The 21134-nt window shown below is 42.9% G+C and overlaps 1 protein-coding gene across 16 annotated transcripts in view; it reads left to right on the top strand.

The window, feature by feature from the left end:
• Positions 1 to 21134, top strand: part of TCF4 (transcription factor 4) — a 241238-nt gene that overhangs the window by 3108 nt on the left and 216996 nt on the right. For 11 of the 16 annotated variants that reach the window (XM_014939781.1, XM_014939780.1, XM_014939779.1 and 8 more), the window contains one exon: positions 931 to 1003. In XM_014939781.1, coding sequence (XP_014795267.1) covers positions 931 to 1003 — 73 coding nt within the window. Of the gene's footprint in view, positions 1 to 110; positions 313 to 459; positions 575 to 930; positions 1004 to 21134 lie in introns of those variants that run through there. The other 5 variants (XM_014939783.1, XM_014939784.1, XM_014939789.1 and 2 more) reach the window with 5 other exon arrangements.

Here is a 21134-nt window from a genome sequence, read left to right as displayed (position 1 = left end):
AGGCTCGATCTGTCCCGTTATTTCTTTCTTTCGGGGGAGACTGTTTGCTGGGAGATGCGTGTACGTTCCTAAAGCCCAGCAACACCCCGCAAAGCCCTGATTTCCTCCCCCCCTCACCCCACCTCCCCCCCCGTGGAAATGGGGCTGCTTCAGGCTGGTGGTGCTGCTGCTGCTCCAGCCTTGGCTTGGGAGGGATGGCTTGGGGAAGTTTGGCCAGGAAACGTAGCCTGAGGCAGCTTTGCAGCCCCCTCTTTGCTTGTTGCACTTTTTCCATTTGTTCCTTCGCTTTTTGCAGGCTCTGACTCAGGGAAGGTGCGTATTATCCACTAGACACGTCGAAGAAGAGAGAAACCAATTAGGGTCGAAATAAATGCTAGGGAGAGAGAGAGAGGGAGCGAGAGAGAGGGAGAGAGAGGGGGAGAGGGAGAGAGCCTTGCTTCAAATTGCTCTCGTGTTAGAGACGAAATGAGAATTTAGGGCAGGTGGCACTTTGCATTCTTATTATTCGGGTTCCCATATGACAGGCAAATCCTAAAGCGGGATGGAAATGGACATTGCTACGTTTATGGCCAAGGTTTCGACCAAAAACCAAACTTTTTTTTCGCCTTTGTCAGCGGGAGAGTTGGAGAGGGGAGCGAGCCCCGCTTCCCAGCCTGGCTCACGCTGCTGGGCACCGGGCTGGCTCCAACTCTTCGGGGAAGGGAATATTGTTTGGGGAGCTAATGAGCCTAATAAAAACGTGATGATGGTGGCGAGGGGCTGGTGGGGGCTGTAAGAAATATTGACTCCTTTGCAGGTCTGTGGGGGACGATGTTTCGTGGGAGATGAACTATTCACGTAGTTCACAGCGAGCGTGGAAGGAACTTTTGACGACCAGTGGACTCGGGGACCTCTTGTTTTCCAGTAGTAATGCCTCTTTGTTTTTTTTAGATGTTTTCACCTCCTGTGAGCAGTGGGAAAAATGGACCAACTTCCTTGGCAAGTGGACATTTTACTGGCTCAAGTATGTAACGTTTTTGTTTCGTATGTAGTGAAATTGTTGTTAGTTATTTATCCACAGGCATTACCTTTGTTGTGGTTGTGTTAATCTCTTCTGGGGAGCAGATTCATTCAGATTGGAGCGGAATTATTCCTTAGCGCTGGCTGTTATTATTATTATTATTATTTCCACAAGACCGGGACGTTTTCACAGTATTTCTATACATTTATGATTTTTATTTTTTTTAAAAAAAACCCTAAAGTTCTCCTCTCTATAATTGTTCAAGGTGAGCTAGTTTAAATCTTTTTTTCTGTTTTCAGTCAAGCATTGGAGATTTTTATTTCCAGTTTCAGATGCTAGTTTTTGCATGTCCGAAATCATAAGCAAAACATCTTGTGTGTTCAAGGTGAGCTAGTTTAAATCTTTTTTCTGTTTTCAGTCGAGCATTGGAAATTTTTATTTCCAGTTTCAGATGCTAGCTTTTGCATGTCCGAAATTATAAGTAAAACATCTTGCCTGAGAATTAATTTTGTGAATAAGAATTGAAGGCTGCTTAAATTAAATAAATAAATCAGCAAGTATCCGAGTCTAAACACCAACCTCTTCCGGGAAAAGGACTCTTTAGTATTAGAGATCACTGTTTGCTGATGGAATATTTTGGGGTGAATTAAAATCTTCAGGCTTGTTTCTTTTCTCCTGGTGGAAGGCAGGGCATTTTCTTTCTAAATATTTGCCTGCTCTTGAAGAGTCCCTGCAATTGAACTGGAGGATTTGGTTGTTTGTGTGTTTGTTTATTTGGCTGGTGTAGTACTATAGGGGCAACTCCTGCATTCCATAGAAACAGGAGTCCTGTTTGATGACAAAAGAAATACCAGAGCTCTTTTGCGGTAGAACATATGTGTACAATAATTGTCTGGCAACTAAAGTTTTATATAGAGGCTTTTATGTGCCTGACAAATTAGAAGTAAAACTAGCAAAGACACTCAGGCGGTTGAGATTTCCTTGCTCTTCTATTAAGTTGGTTTAAGAGGGTTCCCTGCCTTGCGGATGTGATGTTTTGGCCAGGACACAAATCCATCTCCGGGCAGAGAGTGTTTTAAAAGCAGGGGCAATTAGACATAGCCCCACACTGTACGGAGTATTGTTATCCGCCGAGTCCTGCTCAAAATCAGATGGGAAATTTGGACAAGTCCTCCCTGCAAACTGCCAGTAGATATCTAGATATAAACACGTCATTGCGTATAGTTTCATGCCTGGTATTTGCAGTTTGGACTCAATTAAAGGAACCTCTTCTGTGTATTCACTATAGCCATTTTTATTAAATGCACTGGTACCTCAGTTAACTTCTTATTGCCAAAGAAGGACTTCCTAATTTGAGAGCTGTCTGAAATGTGCATTTTTAAGATACTAGATCAAATGCCGCCTACAATTATTAAGCACTCATTTTGTGAATTTTATTCTACTCAGACTTTCAAAATAATAACGTGGTTTTGTTTTGTCTTCACAAATTTGGCTATATTATGAATATAGTGACTTGGAGAATTTTACTGTTAGGTTTGAATAACTTTCCAAACGTCATTTGCCTTGTATCTCACAAGCTAAAGATTTTAATCCTATTTTTTGTCAGTTTCTGAATGACATAATTTTAAGAACTGATTTAACCGAAGACATAATATTTGCTGTATTTGTTTTCACTGGAGAGAAGCAAAGAGTGTTTGTGCCAGACAAATCAATTTGTCATGCTTATATACCAGTCAATGCAGCAACTAACACTGGTCTAGCTGCAATTGACTAGATAGTTATATTTAATAAATGCATCGTAAACCTCATCTACCAAGTCATTTTGATCAGAAATACCCCAGGATAGCGAATCTGAAGAGCGAGTGGAATCGAGGGCTTATATTGGTTTTTTTATTGTCTCTAAATCTGGAAGCATTAAAGTAACTTTGACGCATCGTTTCAGCCACACAAATAATTTAATGAGCTGAAGTCAGTCAGTAATATTAAGATACAGACCGTTTAAAATAACACCTGAACCCTCCCACACTGTCACCACATGTAAATGCTCGAATCCCCCGGTCTCTGCTGGTGGAGGCTGAAGGACCCAGCCTGATAAAGGAAGGTTGGTAGCTTGTTTGCACAATGGGATGAGGCACAGGGTACGCTCTTCCAAGGGCGAATCCTGTGGAATTTCCTATGGAAATGGCTGTTGCTTGGTGACTGGAGAGGGAGCGAGTGACCAGTGATTTGGGGAAAAGTTGTCAGAGCGTGGGCACGGGCGAGTTGCCCCTGGCTGGTCGCGGGGAGAGGCTGGGCGTGCGGCCTGGCGAGGGAGTTGCGTGCAGGAGAAGCGTGGCTATTGTTCGCCGGGCTCTTGCTGGCCAGCCAGCTGTGTGCCAGGGGCTGGCTCCTTCAGCATCTCTGGGCTGCGGGCTCGCAGGGAACCCAGCGCTGGAGACCTGCAGATTTGATGTGATATAGCACCCAGACAACTGCTGCAAGAGATGTTTTCTGTTACTGGGTGGAAGGATTAAAGAGAGCTCCATGAATAACATGTGAGCAGTTTATTATTCTAATTATCCCTATTGATAATAGGAAATTTTAGCCAGCCTAACGCAGCCTGTTCTTCCTTCTGGACAGATGCCCTTCTGAAGTTTGAGCTGACCTTCTCTTAATGGTCCTCTTTTAAAAATGGTATTTACTGAGATGGGGAACCACAGATGTCATTCCTCTGCATTAACCTGAAACTTCTCTTAGGAGAGGGGAGGAAAAAAAAAAAAGCACCCACCCCAAAACCGACCCCAAAGAAAAGCAATCCCAAGCAGTGAAGTGAAACTAACTGTACTTTAGGACGGGTGGTAATATTTCATGCTTAAAGTCATCTTAATAGCTTTTTACTCATCTAATATATGATGCTCTATTGTGATTTGTAACGTGTGAATGAAAATAAAGTGAAGCCACATTTCCTTTTAATCTTTAATTTCACAAACATGGCTTCTTACCATGTTAAGAAATGGTGAGGGCTGGGAGGGAGAAAGGAATGTAACCTGAGCCACAGCCGTGACATTCCCATGGAGCATTTTTCACATGAAAGGCTTTTGTCAACCCAGTAAAGGACCAGGAGTTTTTGTTTGATGTTTGCAGGTGTTCAGCAGAGAGCACTAAAACAATTCAGCCATGCTGCTTCAGAGACTCTGACCTTAACGGGGGGAATTGGGGAAGACTGAAATTATTTTTAAGAAAACTCCCCTGGAGTTACCTCAAATTTATATTGTATTTGGAAAGTGATTTAATACCTGTTACTTAAATTGAACAATGCACCTCCGTTAGAATGAAGCCGGGTTTTTCTTTTTCCTTTTTTTTTTTTCCTTTTTTTTTTCCTTTTCCCTTTTTTTTTGGAACAGTTGCCAAAATAGAATTGATTTTCCCAGATCTTCTAAAATTTTCTGAATAGTTCACCTTAGCTTCCTTAGCATTTGTCATAATCCAAATGCAAGCTATTGTAAAATAAGGGGAAGATGATGGTTGCTGGTACTTGATTTTTGGGGGATGGATTTTGAAGCAGGTTTTTGCCAATTGTGGTACTAAAGAATTTGCTAGGTCTGTCACATTTGGTGTATTTCAGTTTCCGAACCGTTAATCAAAGCCCACATCTTCCTGATTGTGTTCAATTTCTGCTTCTTCTATTTTAAGTATTTAATTTTACCTAAGTTTTCAAGCATCTGTTAGAGATTGCCCACTGTGTATATGTTTGAATATTGTGTGGGTGTGAGTAGCAGGAAAATAACCAAATTCTTACGATTGGCCCTTCCTATTGCACACGCACAAAAAAAACGATCTAAAATCTTTGCTAGCACAGACATCACTGAATAAAGCTGTCAGTTTAAAGGATTTAAGGACTTGCTTTTAATTTTGCCATTAGTTTGATTAGGGCTTGTCCTGTATTAAAATAACAGCGATTACAAATTAATACATCTTTAACTAGGGAATCACAAATTCAGCTGGATTTGTTTTGAAGTCTTTTTTTTGCTATGGATGTGTCTGAGTAAATTATAACCAAATGTAGGTTGTATTTTTTTTTTTTTAAGTAGAGTTCAATTTTTGGAGCATGGCCTTCTGGGAAAGGGGCATAATTTTGCTGTTCTTGGTGGATCATCAGAAAAAGTGAAGTTAAATACAGTCTAGATCTTGAAAAGGTTTTGGTGGCCGCTCAGGTTGGGCACAGCTGACAGTAGGAGTAATGTGTGCGTGCTAGGGAAGAATACACCTTCACCAGGGAGGATTTAGGAAGAATGTGATTTATTTGGGGGGTTATAATGCAGAATTGAAAAGAAAAGAAAAAGAATACATGAGAAATGTTAAGCGTAGGGGTCAGAGAAGCGCTTTAATAACGCAGGGAGGCAGCTATTGGGGTTACACAGGTGACGCTGAAGGGGAGCCCGTGTCTGCAATGGTCTGTGTCAGAAAACACAGCAAACGATGATTGAATTTGGGTGTTGGCCTGGCGTGCGTGTTGCACCACGTCGCTCCCTCTGCCAGGCGGCATTCCAGCTCTCCAGGTCTCCGGTGTGCGGGGACACGGCACCTCCCGGCCCCTCCGGCCGGCTCTGCTCCCCGATGCTCCTCTCTGGCTTTCCCTGTTAGAAAATCCTCCTGGCTTTAGCTCCCTGGATACACAAAAGCAAGCACTTCCATATTTTTCATCCCTAACGTTTCGTAATTATGATTAAGAAGAAGAAGAATGCTAGTTACCTCCCATCCTTCCAGCTATGTTTACTTGCGGAGCGTTCGATCCTCCTCCCCTCCGAGCCCTGTTAAAGAGCGCGCTGTGGGGGCAGAGGGAGACCCACGCGATGGTATTTGAGTTGGCCTGAGACACCACCCTGCATACTTGGAGGAGCTAAATATTTAGTTACAAAGGAGAGAGGGTGCTTCTGAGTTTGGGTCTTTCTTGCTGGCAGTGGCAAACGGAGCGCATCCTGCAGAGGACGTTCCAGAGACACAGCCACCTACAATCCCTCACATGTATTTCAATCTGGAAGCTGAGGGCTTGTCTTGGCAATTAAAAAAGAAAAAAAAAAAAAAAAATCATGATTTGTGATTTTGGAAGAAAATTAGCCTTATTAAATGGAAGAGGGTCTGCATACTCTGCAAAAAGGTTGCCTGGGATCTGACCTAAGAGAATTGTATCTGAAACAGTTCAGTTGCGCCTGTTGGATACTGTAGCTTTTCTATAAAATACTTTTTTTGGTCGTAATCTTTGGTTGTCTACCTTGTCAAGACTCCTGAATACATTTAATAATTCAAAGCCATTCACATTAGCAGAGAGACTGAAAAGCTTGGGGGCCAGATCCAGCCAAATGTCACTTGGAGGAGAGGCTTGTGCCTGCCATTGCCAAATTTAGCAGGAACAGAAAGACTGTTTTTCGGTTATTCCGTGGATACGAGGTATCTGTGAACAAAGTGTAGCTGTTAAACCAGGCAACTCGGGCCTGACTTGGAATTAAGTAGGAGTACAAAGCTTGTGCAACGTGTTCGGTAAGGGATGTGGGAACAAAAGGCATCTGGGAGCCTGTGAGGTACAATTTGGCTCCTGCCCATTAGATTTGCGCTCCTACCGCTCCCAAATTCACATTGATTCTTGTCGTCGGCAAACGCAGCTCCCATTGACCAAATTCCCCAGAAACATGAAATAGGCACAAAGAATTGTCAGTCTCTGAGTCTCAGGAACATCGGGTCACACGAATTTTAATCTTTCACCGCTTCCACTTATTTTTTGGCTTCTGCAGCTTGAACATGTGATTTAATTTATTATTTTAATTCCCGCCCCCCCCCCTCTTCCGTGATTTGAACCATTACTGAATTTGGAGTTGCTTTGATATTTTACTTACCTTGTAAGTAAAAGGATTTCAGCAGAGGCTTGGGGATCCCAGGAATGTTGCGAATGAACGGCTTGACGTTTTTTGACAGGATCAGCAAATATCTTTACCATGCCCTAGTAATGAGGAAATCGCTTAAATAACAGATGAACAACTAAGTCACATAAACATATATAATAGAACTATGTAATGAAAGTTTATGCTGTTAATTGCCTGAATCTCTCTTAAATGCACAGAATCATGGAGCAGTAAAAGCTGTCATATAAACAGTTTTGTTTTGAGTTTAAAATTATTCCCTTTTTTTTTTTTCTTCTTCATCTGCTATGATAAACAAAGTCATTTTGTAAGCTTCACAGATCAAACATTTACTTCTAATGGTAAACTACATTTTCTATCTGGAAATGTGTGTCTTTGCAAGGCCCAGAAAAAGAGTAGAGCCCCGGTGGCCCCAGGCCTGTGGTTTTCAGTGTTTGATATCATGATGTTATTTAGATCAGTTCCCATAAGCCAAGATAACAGATCTGCAATTGTTTAATAAGGAACAGGGGATGTGTTTGTAATGGTTTAAAGATCTTTTACCAAAATTTGTCCAGATAAATGATATCAGAGAGGTGGGCATCATCAAAGTTGGACTAAGAAGGGCTAGACATTACATTTCAAGAAGTGGAAATTATTTTTTTTATGTCCTGAACGGGAGGCAGCCTATTGTTTTGAAGCTTCTGAAACGCAGCCTTTCAAAAGTCAGGTGCCTACATCTCCTAGGGCTCCTCGGAGCCGGCCGAGGAGAGCTGGCCCCGGGGCTGGGATTCATTTTCTGGTCCCTGTTCTGGCTGGCAAAGAATAGGTGAGACTGTCTGGTTGGAGTGAGCTGGCTGTGCGGTCAGCAGAGAGAGGAGGCGGCACGGCCTGGGCATGTCTGCCATGTCCTGCTGAAGATGTAGGCATATAAAATTAATATACATGTAATAGTATGTACCATCTGCCAGCGCCTGCAGATAGTCCGCAGAGTTCCTCTTGCACCTCGGAGAAGACAGGAGGAGGAATAACAACAGTTCAAACGAGTCCCTTGAATAATTTAATTTGCTGTTATTTATGCTGTACTATTAACTGCTAAGGAAAAGTGGCTACCGAATTTCCTCCCCTGCCTTTTGGCAGCTGATGCTGCCCGTCAGTCCGAGGCACTGAGATGCTGAGGGGCTGCCACTTTCTCTTTTTTGTCATCTGGAAGGGATCGTGTGCCTCAGGGGATGGAGCCCGAGTGCCGAAATCTGCCTCTTGCCATTTGTGCCGTTCAAAGGTTTTCAAACCTCTGGCTTGGGGGTTTGCACCAGGGCACAAATCTCTGATGTTGCAACAGCAGAAAATCTCAATTTTCTTCTTTTACCTGTTTCTGCCTAGTGCTTCTTGGCAGAGCAGAGGGGTGGCACTGACCAAATCCTTCGATATTTTTTTTTTTTCTAATGTTTTCAAAGGCTGTTGTGTAATTTCTTTTCTTAGCAAACTTACAGAACTAGGCAAAGTGTTGGGAAAGGTTTTTGGCATATTTCCTCTCTCTGCCAAGGTAAACACTGGGGCAGTCCATCTGCATATCAAACCACCAGGTGTACTTCAAAATCAGGGTTTATCTGGGTGGATTTGAGAGCAGGGAGAAGGTATTTCTGGGGAAGGTGCCTGTACCAGCATTGTTGGGTGAGAGCTATTGTGACAGTCGGGGTTTCAGGACGCCTGTTGGTAGCAATGACAATAGGTAGCTGCAATCTATTGTTGTCTGGGCCGGGTATTGATCTATTTTGGAAACAAGGCTTCACGCCCGCCGCCGCTGGATTTGCAGAGCGCTCCGGTGGAATTTGTCTAATCCCCCCGAGACTTGATTTGTTGAATATAATGATTTTCTTTTCACCTGGTGAAAAGGCTTCCGAGGTTGAGCCCGTGTCCCTGGCGCTTGGCGGTGCCTTCTGCTCTGCTCTCTCAACGGGGGGCCGGGGAGTGACGCCGGGTGCCTTCGGTGCCCGCTCCGTCCTCTCCTCCTCGAAAACCCACTGGCATTTTCAGCAGTCCTGGCATCTGGGCTTCATTGCCTTCACTCAGGGTTTTACTCCAAATTTACCTTTTTACCCTTAGAGCAGATCCTTTCAGGCCCACAGGGTGTTTCTGTGGGTTCCAGCAAAGTTTATTTAAAAAAAACAACAACATAACAAACACAAAACAACCCCCCTATTTTATTTTACATTCACTCTGCAGCGATTGGTACCTCCGCCAGGATAATTTTAGGGGTCCAAAAATGGAAAAAAAAAATAAAAAATTGAAATCACTGAATTAATTCTGAGGCATGTGTGTAATCCTTAGGAAAGCAGGGATTCAGTTCTTTCTCTTCTGTAGTATTTAAAAATTAGACTCTCTCCTGGTGCTGTTTTCCTTGAATAAAAGCCTGAAGATTTGGGGTTGTCAGGTTAACATGGCACGATGCGCTTTTTCCTCTGACTGTACGTATAAATACGATCGACCTATTTGATAAATAACTGGTACAAAGGTTTTGTTATATTAAAAACAGCTAAGTATGACTCCTGATGGAATATCGAGACCGTAATTGAATCTCAGGGGTTCTGGTACTGTTCATAAAGCATTTGAGTTGTTTTGTGCTTCGTGACGTCAGCCCAAAGCTTGATTGAATTATGTTCCTGTATTGTGGGAGCACCTGCCAGTGCCACTAGACTTAAGGGTCTGTCAGCATTTCCATTACAAACCTTCCTGATAAGTTTGTGACTTGGCTCCGGGCGTTTGAACCGGGCTGAGGGCTGGCATAGAAACTTACAGCCCGGGAGCGAGTTGTTCCTCAAATACAAAAAAGCCAAAATAATTCCCCAAATTGTAATAGGATGTGACTCTTGCCTCTGTGCAGATCCGATGCTGTTCTTTGGGCACAGTCCCTGTTTGAAATGACTCTGGGATTTCACAGAGCAGGGCCTGAAATACTGCTGTCTAACGAAACTACGTGAAAAAGGGTTTTTTTTAGTATTTTAGAAACAAAGACATGCGTGTGATAAGGTGATTTGGGAGTCCCAGTGAGCATGGGCCATCTCTGCTGGCAGCTCTGCTGGCTGTAGCGTAGGTTTCCTCTGTTTTGAGGGGATTCTCATTGAAGGGAGAAGTGAGCCTACCCAGTTGTAATACAGAAATAATGGTTAAATTACTTTTAGCTCCTTATAGATCTGCGTACTTAATTATGGGGACGGCACACAGCAGCTGATGCTGAAACGCAGAGTAAATACATAGCGCGGTGTTGCTCAAGGTGTGTTGTGTTGAGATGCTCCTTATCTTCAGGGGGCCTTGCAACTGCTTAAATGCTGCAGATATTTTGAGAAGGGCAGGGATGAGCCAGAATACCACCAGACCTCCTGAAAGGGCAGAAAGTGGCCTAATGGCTTGATTAAGTTCTGCAGCTATGGGAGCATCGTCGCGGGTCCTGGGCTGGTCCTGGAGCTCACCCCACCCTGTGTGCAGGAGCATCCTGGCTCTGCTTCTCCAGGATCAATGATTTTCCTTGAGCACTATTTCCACGATAAATAATACCAGTTCTCTGGTACACCTTCATCTGACTCGGAAATGTTATTTGATTTTTCAGACCTAGGATACAGTTGTTATCTGAATGTTTGTTGCAGTGGGTTGAAGGAGAAATGGGAGCAAATATTTGGAAAAAGCTTTTTCCTGCTCTTCTAAATAACCGACGTGTTCTGTGATTCCTGCTGGGGGTGTAACCTGTCAGGCACACTCATTTTCCTCCTGTGCCACTGCTGCTGCTTCTCTAGCCAGACGTTCCACATCGATCTTCCCCTGCCATCATTAACTAGTACCCACGACTAGTTACTGCCTGTTGCCAGATCACTTGGTTTGGGTTTGCCTCAAACTCCTATTGTTTAGGCCCACTGGTGTGCTTTGTGTTAATCTGGGCTCTCCTAAGCCAACTTTATTTCATAGTATTTTGTCCCTTGCAGTCCTTCGGGAAAGAAGATGTGTTAAGTCCTGATTAGAGACTAGATAATGCTTTATTCTGCAGGATCAGAGTTGTTAGCAAAGGCCTTGCTTAACTTTTGTTTTCTGTGCCTAATCGCTTTGTTGATTTTATACTCTTTGGGAAGATTTACTTACTTAGGAAACACTGTATCGTGTCGTATAAACAGAGGAAAATTCATGTTCCTAAAATTAGATATTTTGTAAACACCACAAATTAGAGCATTTAATTTATGAGCTAGCTTATTAACTAATGGACATTGTCATTTTCCCTCTCCTGATTTTCTTATTTGTATTCCTTTATTTTTTTTCTATTATACCTCTGTCTTTTCAAAGCGAAGAGGTTAATTGGCACTAGCGGTGACGTAGTGGTGAGAGCGCTTCAGGTTCATGCTCCTGTCCAGGTTCCATTAAGGGGTTTGGTCAGTGTGAGATACTGATGCTTCTCCACATCTCCCTGCCTGTGAGTGAAGCCTACGACAGATACTGAAAATGTGTTGATATCCAATTAGGAAGTTAACACGGCGAAATTAGCAATTATCAGAAAGTAAACAGGCAGCTCGGGACGGCTCTTTGTCAGTGCAGGGGCTCTCTGTCCTCTGTGCTGCTCGGGAGATGCCCCTCTCTGGGGTGTAAATCCTCCACGGGGAAATTATTGGCAGTAAATGATTCTTTTTAACCACAAACCATGTTTAGTTGAAGCGCAAGAAAGTTGTCGTATTCAAAAACTATACAGATAACAACCCACATTTTACTTCTCATGAGAATTCAGTGAATGCAGGTTATTTTAGCACTATTGGGTCCCTTCTTACCTTTATGGGGTCCCAGCTTGTCCAGATGTTTGTCATCTCATTGTCTGTTTCTTCCCCGTTACTGACTTGGTTTTATTTTTTCCTTGGACTTGTGAATGCAAGCTCTGTAGGACAGGAGAAAAACACTGCGGTTCATTAAACCTTCATTATCTGAAGGGGCAAGATTTAGTCTTTTCCAGTGCAAATCCAGGGTAGAGAGCTTTCCCGTTCCCCTGTGAGCGTGATGTGGGGCAGCAGCAAAACACCTTCCAAAAATAAAGGTTCTCCTGCAGCCAGAAACCCCCACTGCTGGACTTCATGGCTCTCTGGATCCGAACTGTCCACTGACTCCAGCCTTTGGTTCCAAATTCTCCCCCTTAATTCCAGTGTTTCCTTCCTTAGGGAGCAGAAGAGGGTATCTATGGAAAATTCAGGGGGGAAGGAATAGGAATGGAGGAAGGAACTGAAAACCCTGTAATCAAAACTTCACCAGAAAACAGATAAAGGGATGATTATTGGCATTTTCGTGCTTCTGGAGCCCGTAAATACCCAAGTGTTTTCTGTGGCCATTGAACCCATATTATCTGACTTCAAGGAGATGATGAGATTTATTATGCTAAAAGCGTGATATTTAAAAAATGAGAGACATACATATAAAAAATGTATATCTAAAACTGTAAAATCTAATGTTTTAACATACTCCTAAGTGTAAAAAAATATCCTCTGGCTCTGCCATTGGGCAAAATTGTGATGTGTTTGTAAACAGGGCAATGCCTAATGGAGAATTGTTATTTTCTTAATCCAAAATAGAAAGAGCTTAAATAGAAAGTGCAGGATTATGAAAGCAGCAGCTTTATTCTTTTTAATATAAAGTTGTTTCCTCTTATTCAGCTCAGTCCTTTCCCCACTGCTGGAAAAAGAGAACCTTGTGGTGGTCTCTGCTGGGGTGGGATGAAACCCCCTTGCACTGACCGGGCACTTGAGGGGTCACAACCACCGAGTCGCTTGATAATATTGGTACAATCATATTTTTTTTTTCTGCTTAAGCCTCTTCCCTGCCCGTTGCTGCCTAAAAGACCTAGTTCCACAGGAAATTAAGAGCAAAAATGAAAATGGATAATCTGTTGTAGAATGTTTTCAAATTCGTCCGTTGTGTTTATCAGAAGTCCATGTGAAAAACAGCAACGTTGAAGTGAATTTTAAAAAATAAGAGGAAACACTGAGAAATGTATTTGAGCAATAGCCTTCTCCTGGTCTCTCGTTTGGGTTGATGGGAGGGTTCCCGGCCGCCAGCGAGGGGAGAAGGACGGGGCTGCTCGCGTGCTCCTGCCTCCACAGATGGCACCCATCTTGCCTACTGTGACTTCCCTCAAAGCCTGGCATCTTCATCCAATGGCATCATCTCGGTGCCTCCCGTGTCCGTAAAGAGATAGGGAGGCTTATCCCTTTTTCAGATAAGGGGTTGAGATGGCTCTTTCAAGGCAGCACTCTCTTCCTACTGCTTGTAAAGACAGCTCGGTGACTAGATGGCTGCTTTTTTGATGGCTAAAGCTAAATGAGATGAATCCCGTCTTAAAGATCCCCTGGGTCTACTTGAATCCTTATATTTTTTTTGGTAATTTTTAATTTTTTTAGAACACAAAATCCTTCGTTCACATGTCTCTGAAGAATCAAGAGCCCGCATCACCTAGACTGGAAAACTGTTCTCTCAGCGCAGCGCTCGGTGTTATTATTTCTGTATTTATTACATTTATTAAAGACTGCCACTGTGTTTGGTGGTGCGCCTTTTGGAGGGTTAATTGGTTCCAGTTGCAGAGTTAATTGATTTCAGTTGGCTCCCAAGGAGGAGATGTGAAATGGAGTCTCTTCTGAGGGTGACACTTCCCAGGAGAGGGAAACACCTCCTCTCCCCTTCCTGCGAGGTACAAGTCTCCTTTGTACCCTGCGAGAGGAGATTTTTCCTCGGCGGTGCCATTTCATCTCCTCCTCGCCAGCGCGTCCTATAAAATGCCTCCTTCCGAATGGCAGGGTGTCTATGCAGGCATGAATGCACGTCTCCGTTATTAGCATCTTTTGATTTTATTCCAACTCGGTGACTAATAGCAACAGATTCCATCTAGTTATTCTGAGACTTTTGACTCAGTCCAAATTTTGCCTTAAAATGGGTTTGCTTACATCCAAGAGCTATTTTGCTCCCCTGCGTTCATTGTAGCGTTTTCAAATTATTTTGCAACTTGAAAAGGGGTTTGATCTTTTCTAATTTAATCAGAGTTTCCTGAGAGGAGACTTCAAGGAAGACCATCTCACTTACTGATTGGTGAAACTGGAAAAGTTCCTTACAGAGAATCATCACAAATTCTGGCTGCTTAGTGTCTAATAGGGGATTGCTGAACTGCGCTCAAGCGGTTTTTCTGGTGGGTTTTCACACTTCTTGTGTCTGGCTCGCTCCGAAATACTGCAATTATCGCACTTCTCTTTCTCATTAGAGGCAGCTAATTAATAAATATGAGAAAGTTAAGCGATGGGAAAATGTTATCTGGGCACTGCAACTTGGTAACCTTGACTTTCTTTTTGAGTAATAAAAAATAATAGGTAACAGGCGGGAGGAAGTGGTGGTGGATTTATGTAATCTATCAGATCCACCACTGGAATAAATCAGCCTAACTCTACAAACACCCGCCGGGTCGTGCCATTTTATGCTGTCTGAGGATCTCGTGTTCTGCTAGGGAACTAATGGGATAAAATCTAAAATACCATATTTATTTTAATGAGGGCAGTGAGGAAAATCATTGCTTTCTGGGAAGAAGACACACCACAGCTCCCTAGGTACTTGTGAAGGTACCGCTTTGCACCCTTCCTTTTTATCTTTCATTGTTAAAATGAAAGTACACATTTCCTGGTTGCTTATTTGGCTGAAGCCTCCTTCAAGCACACATTCAATAATTTGTCTTATTCATCTCCTCATCATGCTCATGGTTATGTTACATTCACCTACAGTAAGGATTCGGTGATAGAGGAAGGATGAATATGGATGAATCGATGAATACAAGTGCTGTGAGTGATTTTTAGAGCTGCTCGTATTCAGTTTGACTGTCTCAGATGGAAGACTGGCAAGATCAGGCCCATGTTTTGAATCGTCAAGTGCACTTTATGTGCTTTTCCCCCCCCCGAGTTGGAACCCGGTCTTTCGGATATTGAAAGCACTGGGACTTTTCCTGCTGCTTTCCCCATGAGGAGGATTGGGCTCTTTGCCTATATTCTGCAGATTTATCCATTTCATTGCCCTACATACTCATGCTAATGAAGGAGATAGGTACAGGCGTGGAAAGGCATGATACGAATAGGTGGGCTCCAGTTATTTATTTATTCTTTTAGGCTTGCCCAGAAGAATAATTTCCTCATATATTTCACTTGAGCTTTTGCTGGGAGAAGATGTTTGCAGGGATTGGAACTGCCTATTGAAAAGTTGTTTCCTTTCAGCGTTTTGAAGTGATTTAAAAATTGTTTTTCTCTACCGGCTTCACGTTAATTTGTAACAAAAGCTTCCCTTGAAAAAATCCGCTGCTGTCCTTATAACTAGTGTACACTTTGTATTTCCTTGTCCTACTGTTTGGGTTATAAACATATTTAAAAAAAAAATATATTCACACACACAACATTATCATGATTCGGCTTAAGCATCTGTGGTTATAAGTGCACTTCATTTCACCTAATTAAGTTATTTAGTCATTTACACATTAGCAATGTACTACATATTCCACTTTTACAGGAACTTATTTTAATTATACCCACAGTTCTGTTCTGCTCCATTATAGCCATAGATCAAGCTGAATAATAACCATTCTAAAAGCCATATGCTAAAAGAGATTATAGGTCATTAAGGCCAAATTAAGGTAACATTTCTGATGGTCACAAACAGAAGTCTAACCAACAATTATCTTCTTTCAGGTCTGTAGATACAGCCCTCTTTGAGCTTTTAAGATGACAACCAAAGGACAATCTCTGATTCCTAATTGTTGGCGTTGGTTTCAGAGGTTGCAATTTCTGAAATTAATAAGGTTTGCTAAGGCATAACAATATTTGTTTGTTTTTCGCTCTCCGATTCTGGTGTTTGCCAGAGGGCCCCAATGGAAACTTCATCTCAGAATCACAGACTCGTTCAGGTTGGAAAACACCTTTAAATTCATTGAGTCCAACCATAAACCTAGCGCTGCCAAGTCCATCACTAACCCACGTCCCTCAGCACCACGTCTGCTTGGCTTTTAAATCCCTCCAGGGATGGGGATTCCACCTCTGCCCTGGGCAGCCTCTTCCAAGGCTTGACAACCCTCTCGGGGAAGACATTTTTTTGCAATGTCCTCAGCCCATGGATCCAGCCTGTCCCGATCCCTCTGCAAAGCCTTCCAACCCTCAAAGAGATCACAGACTGAGGGTGCCCTCCATCCCCTCATCAAGATAATTGGTACAGATATTAAATAGAACTGGCCCCAGTACTGAGCCCCAAGGGACACCACTTATGACCAGCCACCAACTGGAGTTCACTCCATTCACCAGCACTCTTTGGGCCTGGCCATGCAGCCAGTTTTTTACCCAGCAAAGAGTACCCCCGTCCAAGCCATGGGCAGCCAATTTCTTCAGGAGAGTGCTGTGGGAAACGGTCTCAAAGGCTTTACTGAAGTCTAGGTAGACAAAACACCTCCCAAACATTCAGCTCTTGTGGAGTACCAGCTCTGTGTAAGCACCCGTTCACCCCCTTCCTTTAGTTGTACCGACCATCAAAGCTCATTTTCAGTGGTGTTGGGTTCTACAGCTTTGGGCTTAACTGTCTTCTGCTGAACAGGGTTGGATCTAATTTTCTCAAGATTAATTTTGGCTCGGAGCTTGCACCTAAGCAGCTTAGCAGTAATTCCCTTTTGAGTGAGCCTCAGTGGTATTTTCCTCTGGAAAGAGCTGAGCTTTAGACAAAGTTTCTGCAGGGAGAGACCTGGGTGTCATGTCTTTGGCATACGCTGCCTAGCAAATAAAAATCTTCCAGTAGTTTCTGGCATTGAAAATTAACTCTAAGTATCATTCTTTTCACTGTCCAAACGCATTCAAACACAAAAAAACCCTAAAACCTTTATGTCTACTCTGTAGTTTTTAGCAAATGTCATGTTACAAACAGAATTACTTTCCCCATCAAGTGGAATAAATAGTCTCATTGCATTGAAGAATTCAGAAAAGTCTGAAGGAAATGGCTCAAACCGGACGGTGCTCCTTGAAGGCTGGTGATGATGGACCTGGTAGGATGAAGAAGTCTCTGCTTTCTTGATGATTCCAAGCAGGAACTTCCCAGCGATTCCTTCTTGCCTTCAAGTCTCTTAGGCTGTGGGCAAAGACAGACTTTTCTCATTGTCTGGCTGTACCCACGTAAAGAGAAGGCTGTGGGTTTTTTGGAAGAAAGGCAAATTTTAAACTAGAAGGCTTTCTTAGCTTAGAGAGAACCCTTTGCCTCAAACACAAGCTGGAAACCATTCCTGTCGGTGGGTCGTTAGTTTCCCACTCTTTCTTTTAGGCTCTTGTGGGTATTTAAGAAAAATGTTTACAATAGCCTTACTGGATAAAAACAACTGTTCTAATAAATAAATAAATAAACATATACATATGTAACCAGAAAGAGTCATCAGTGGCCATATGTACAATGGTCAGTTGGTGCTTGGTTCAACGTAAGCTCTGGTAGAAAGACAAAAGGAAAGATGCTCTTTTTGCTGCCGGGTGCTGTGCCGCGAGTGCTGTAATGGCTGTTGTATCCCCTTGTATTCCAGAATAAATCACATTAATTAAGGGATATTGTAGGGCAGGATCCAATGAAGAGCTGGGATTCCTGTTGCATCTCACAAGTAACAGCAGAAGAAAAAAAAAAAAGACAATCTCTTATCTCATGGATTTTTTAAAAACAGGTAATCCCGCATTCCAGAGCGGTTTCTCTTGTGGAGAGCTGGCCACTGGCAGTTAATCATTCCCACATTTGTGTCTTCAGTTGCCAGCCCTTGGACTTCATAATGAAAGGCTTGTTCAGCAAAGTATTTCCTTGGTGTTTATAGACGTGGGGATGTACATCAATGCCATTTATTAGAGTATTTGAAAGGAAGTTAGGACTGGAAGGGAGTCTTTGGATTAGCAGGTCCAGGTGCCTGCTATTGCTTAGATTGTCATGCTCTGTCTTAAAATTGTTAAGGTTTTTGATCCAAAAATCGTCTTGGAATAATGTTCCAGCATCTCATTCCTGATGGCTAGAAGTCTTATTGTAATGTTTTGACAAAATTTAAATATGGCCAGTTTATATTCACTTGTTCTTGTTCCAGCACTTAAATAGCATGTTTCCCTTCTCCATCTGTCCCCCTCCCCCAACGTGTGGCATGTCTCTACAGGAACGTGCCTTTTTCGATAGGAAAAGTCAACCAGACATTTGTGTTTCCCAGCTGCATGTATGCACTTGCCCCAGTTGAGTTTGCTCCATACTTTTCCCAAGGAGGGAGCGGAGCATCATGGAGTGATCCCACAACAGCAGGTACCACCTCCATAGATCTAAGGGAGTCCCATCCCACCAGGTGAAGCTTCCCCATGGTGCTTTCTGACCGATGGAGCTCCCTCTGTGGGCGTGGAGACCCTCCAGGTGTTGGTGGTTTGTCTAATTGGAATCATTTCAGCTGAGCGACCAGTGAGCTGTAGGAGCTCGTTAGGGCTGGGGTGTGGATGGAGGTGAAGACAGCTGGTTGTATCTATGGGGCTCCACATGGCCTGGCTGAGGTTGGATATATGTGGGTCCTGGCAGTGGGGCTGCTGCTTCTTCTTCCCTAAGGTAAGCAGTGGTGAACAGATTTTTACTTGAATATTTTAAAAGGAAATATGTGGGTGCTGGTGTACCTTGTCTTTCCTGCTCTTACCTTGGCGACTTGGGAAGTCTGGGTTGTGCCTTTTTACTTTCTTGGATAATCTTGCCTTGGAACTTGTGAATTGAATGTTTCTGCTTTACTTTTATGGAGCTCCCTCTGTGGGCGTGGAGACCCTCCAGGTGTTGGTGGTTTGTCTAATTGGAATCATTTCAGCTGAGCGACCAGTGAGCTGTAGGAGCTCGTTAGGGCTGGGGTGTGGATGGAGGTGAAGACAGCTGGTTGTATCTATGGGGCTCCACATGGCCTGGCTGAGGTTGGATACATGTGGGTCCTGGCAGTGGGGCTGCTGTTTCTTCTTCTCTAAGGTAAGGAGTGGTGAACAGATTTCCACTTGAATATTTTAAAAGGAAATACGTGGGCGCTGGTGTACCTTGTCTTTCCTGCTCTTACCTTGGCGACTTGGGAAGTCTGGGTTGTGCCTTTTTATTTTCTTGGAGAATCTTGCTTTGGAACTTGTGAATTGAATGTTTCTGCTTTACTTTTGCTTGTAAAATGCAAGGTGAGGTGCCTTGGTGGAAATTCATAGTGTGTCTGTATATGTATGTGTCTGTGTAGCAGGTTTTTACCGGTTGTTTATGAAATCTCCTTGCTTAAACAAATCCCCTTGTTTACCTGAACTATAGATGTGTGTGGGGTTGAGAGAACTTTATTTGCAGGAGACAGAAGCTGTTTCATTGTTCTGTTCTGTGATTCTGTTAGGTCTGAGATAATTAAATGTGTTCTGAAATGAAAATACAGACCCTCTATATGGCTGGACTCGATAGTATGGGGGCTTTGCGTTTGAATCAAGAGGATCCCAATGTCCCTCTTGTGTTGTCATTGTTCTGTTCTGTGATTCTGTTAGGTTTGAAATAATTAAATCTGCTCTGAAATAAAAATACAGACCCTCTATGTGGCTGGACTAGATAGTATGGAGGCATTTGTAGTTGAATCAAGAGGGTCCCAATGTTCCTCTCGTGTGGGCACTTTGTCTCTGAGATGATAGATCCATGGTGGTGTGTAGAGGTTAAATTGATAAATTTGCCTGGATATCAGTGCTGAGATACAACCCCCAAACACTTAAGGAGGTTTCTCCTAGTATTTTCCTTAATTTTTTCTGTGCTCTCACAGTTTAGCAGACCAGTGTCATCCTTTTGCTTGCGAGCAAGCGCTTGCCTTTTGGCTTGCATTTTGACTTCCATCTGCTTTGAATGTGCTCTTAAATACTGATTGAGGCGTAGTTTATTCTGTTGAGCTTCTGCATGAATGGTAGCGTAAGCAGCAACTCTACTGGTAAACCTTCTCTCTCAGGCAGGGGTCAGAGTGCAACCTATATGTCATTTTTCTTAAGCTCTGGTCCAAATCTGAAGGAGTTTTAATCAAGGAAGAGTCCCAGTGACTTTGCCAGAGGAAGGATGTAGCGATGCCCTAAACTCCAGTTGTGTCCAACGGCGTGAATTGGGTGGAAGTTTCCTGGATTGGGTGGCTTCATGCCAGACTCGTGCAACTGAAAAACTTCTTTGCGTTTTTTGTCGCCGAACCCGCTAAGTCGTACCATGGAATCCAAAGTGCTCACAATGTGCAAAGTCAGACTATATTTAAAGCGCCTTATTCGCAGAGGAACACCTCTAACCTTTCAATATGTGAATAAGATGTCAACCTAGTTCTGGAGCTCCACCAGGTTTTGACATGAGAATGCATTTGCAGTCACTGACACGCTTGCATTGGGGAAGTGCAATCAGTTGCCTATGTTTATTTAAATAGTGCAAACTTTGAACGTTATCACCTTTTTAGTTAAGAGAAAAGAGACTACAAAGATGACATCATGGGAGCATCATGCAGAGACAGTGAAGTTTTGAAGAGGCATGTATTTTAAGGTGTTCCCTGCCTCTTCGCCTCTCCTCTCTGGATTTGAATTGCAAGATCCCTGGAATGGAGACCAAATTTTCTTCCTTAAACTGCAATTTCTTTAACTGTGCCAGTATTTACAGAATCAGTTCTAGCTTTCCTCGCTGTATCATTAGTCATCTCAGTGAGGGATCTGAATTTCACGTTCTGTTATCAGTGAGTTGGAGGAGGACACTTGGTTCTGGAAACTTGGCCACTGATTTAGCTGTTCAAAAGAAAGGTGTGGAGAAATCACTTTAAATAACAAGGGGTTTGGGTCACTGGAACAAGCATAAAAATTGGTACTGAGTAGTGTATGTTTTAATTTGAAATTTTGGTAAGGCTCCATGGCAACTGTAATCTGAAAGGAGGAGAGTCTCTCATGAATCCTTTGGTCTTTGGGTAATCAGCCTTTGTTTGCTCACTTATTTCTTTGTGGGGTTTTTGTTTTAACTGGGCCGTTGGACTGTGACTTCTGTACAGTGGGCTGTCTTGAGTGTTTATAGGATTTTGAAATAGGAATTTTATTCTGAGGCAGTCTTGAAAATTCATAAATGTTTTTGTGCTCTTTCATGAAAATATGGGATGTGCGTGGTGCTGGGAATGCTTTTGTAACTCAGAAAGGGAGGGAATAAAAGTAAAATTTTTAATGTAACAGTAATTGTGAAAATGGCAA

This window comes from Calidris pugnax, unplaced genomic scaffold (assembly GCF_001431845.1).
Source record: "Calidris pugnax isolate Ruff unplaced genomic scaffold, ASM143184v1 scaffold79, whole genome shotgun sequence".
In the NCBI taxonomy this organism is placed as follows: Eukaryota; Metazoa; Chordata; class Aves; order Charadriiformes; family Scolopacidae; genus Calidris; species Calidris pugnax.
Note: the sequence above shows the minus strand (reverse complement) of the source record. Positions and strands in the feature narration are given on the sequence as shown.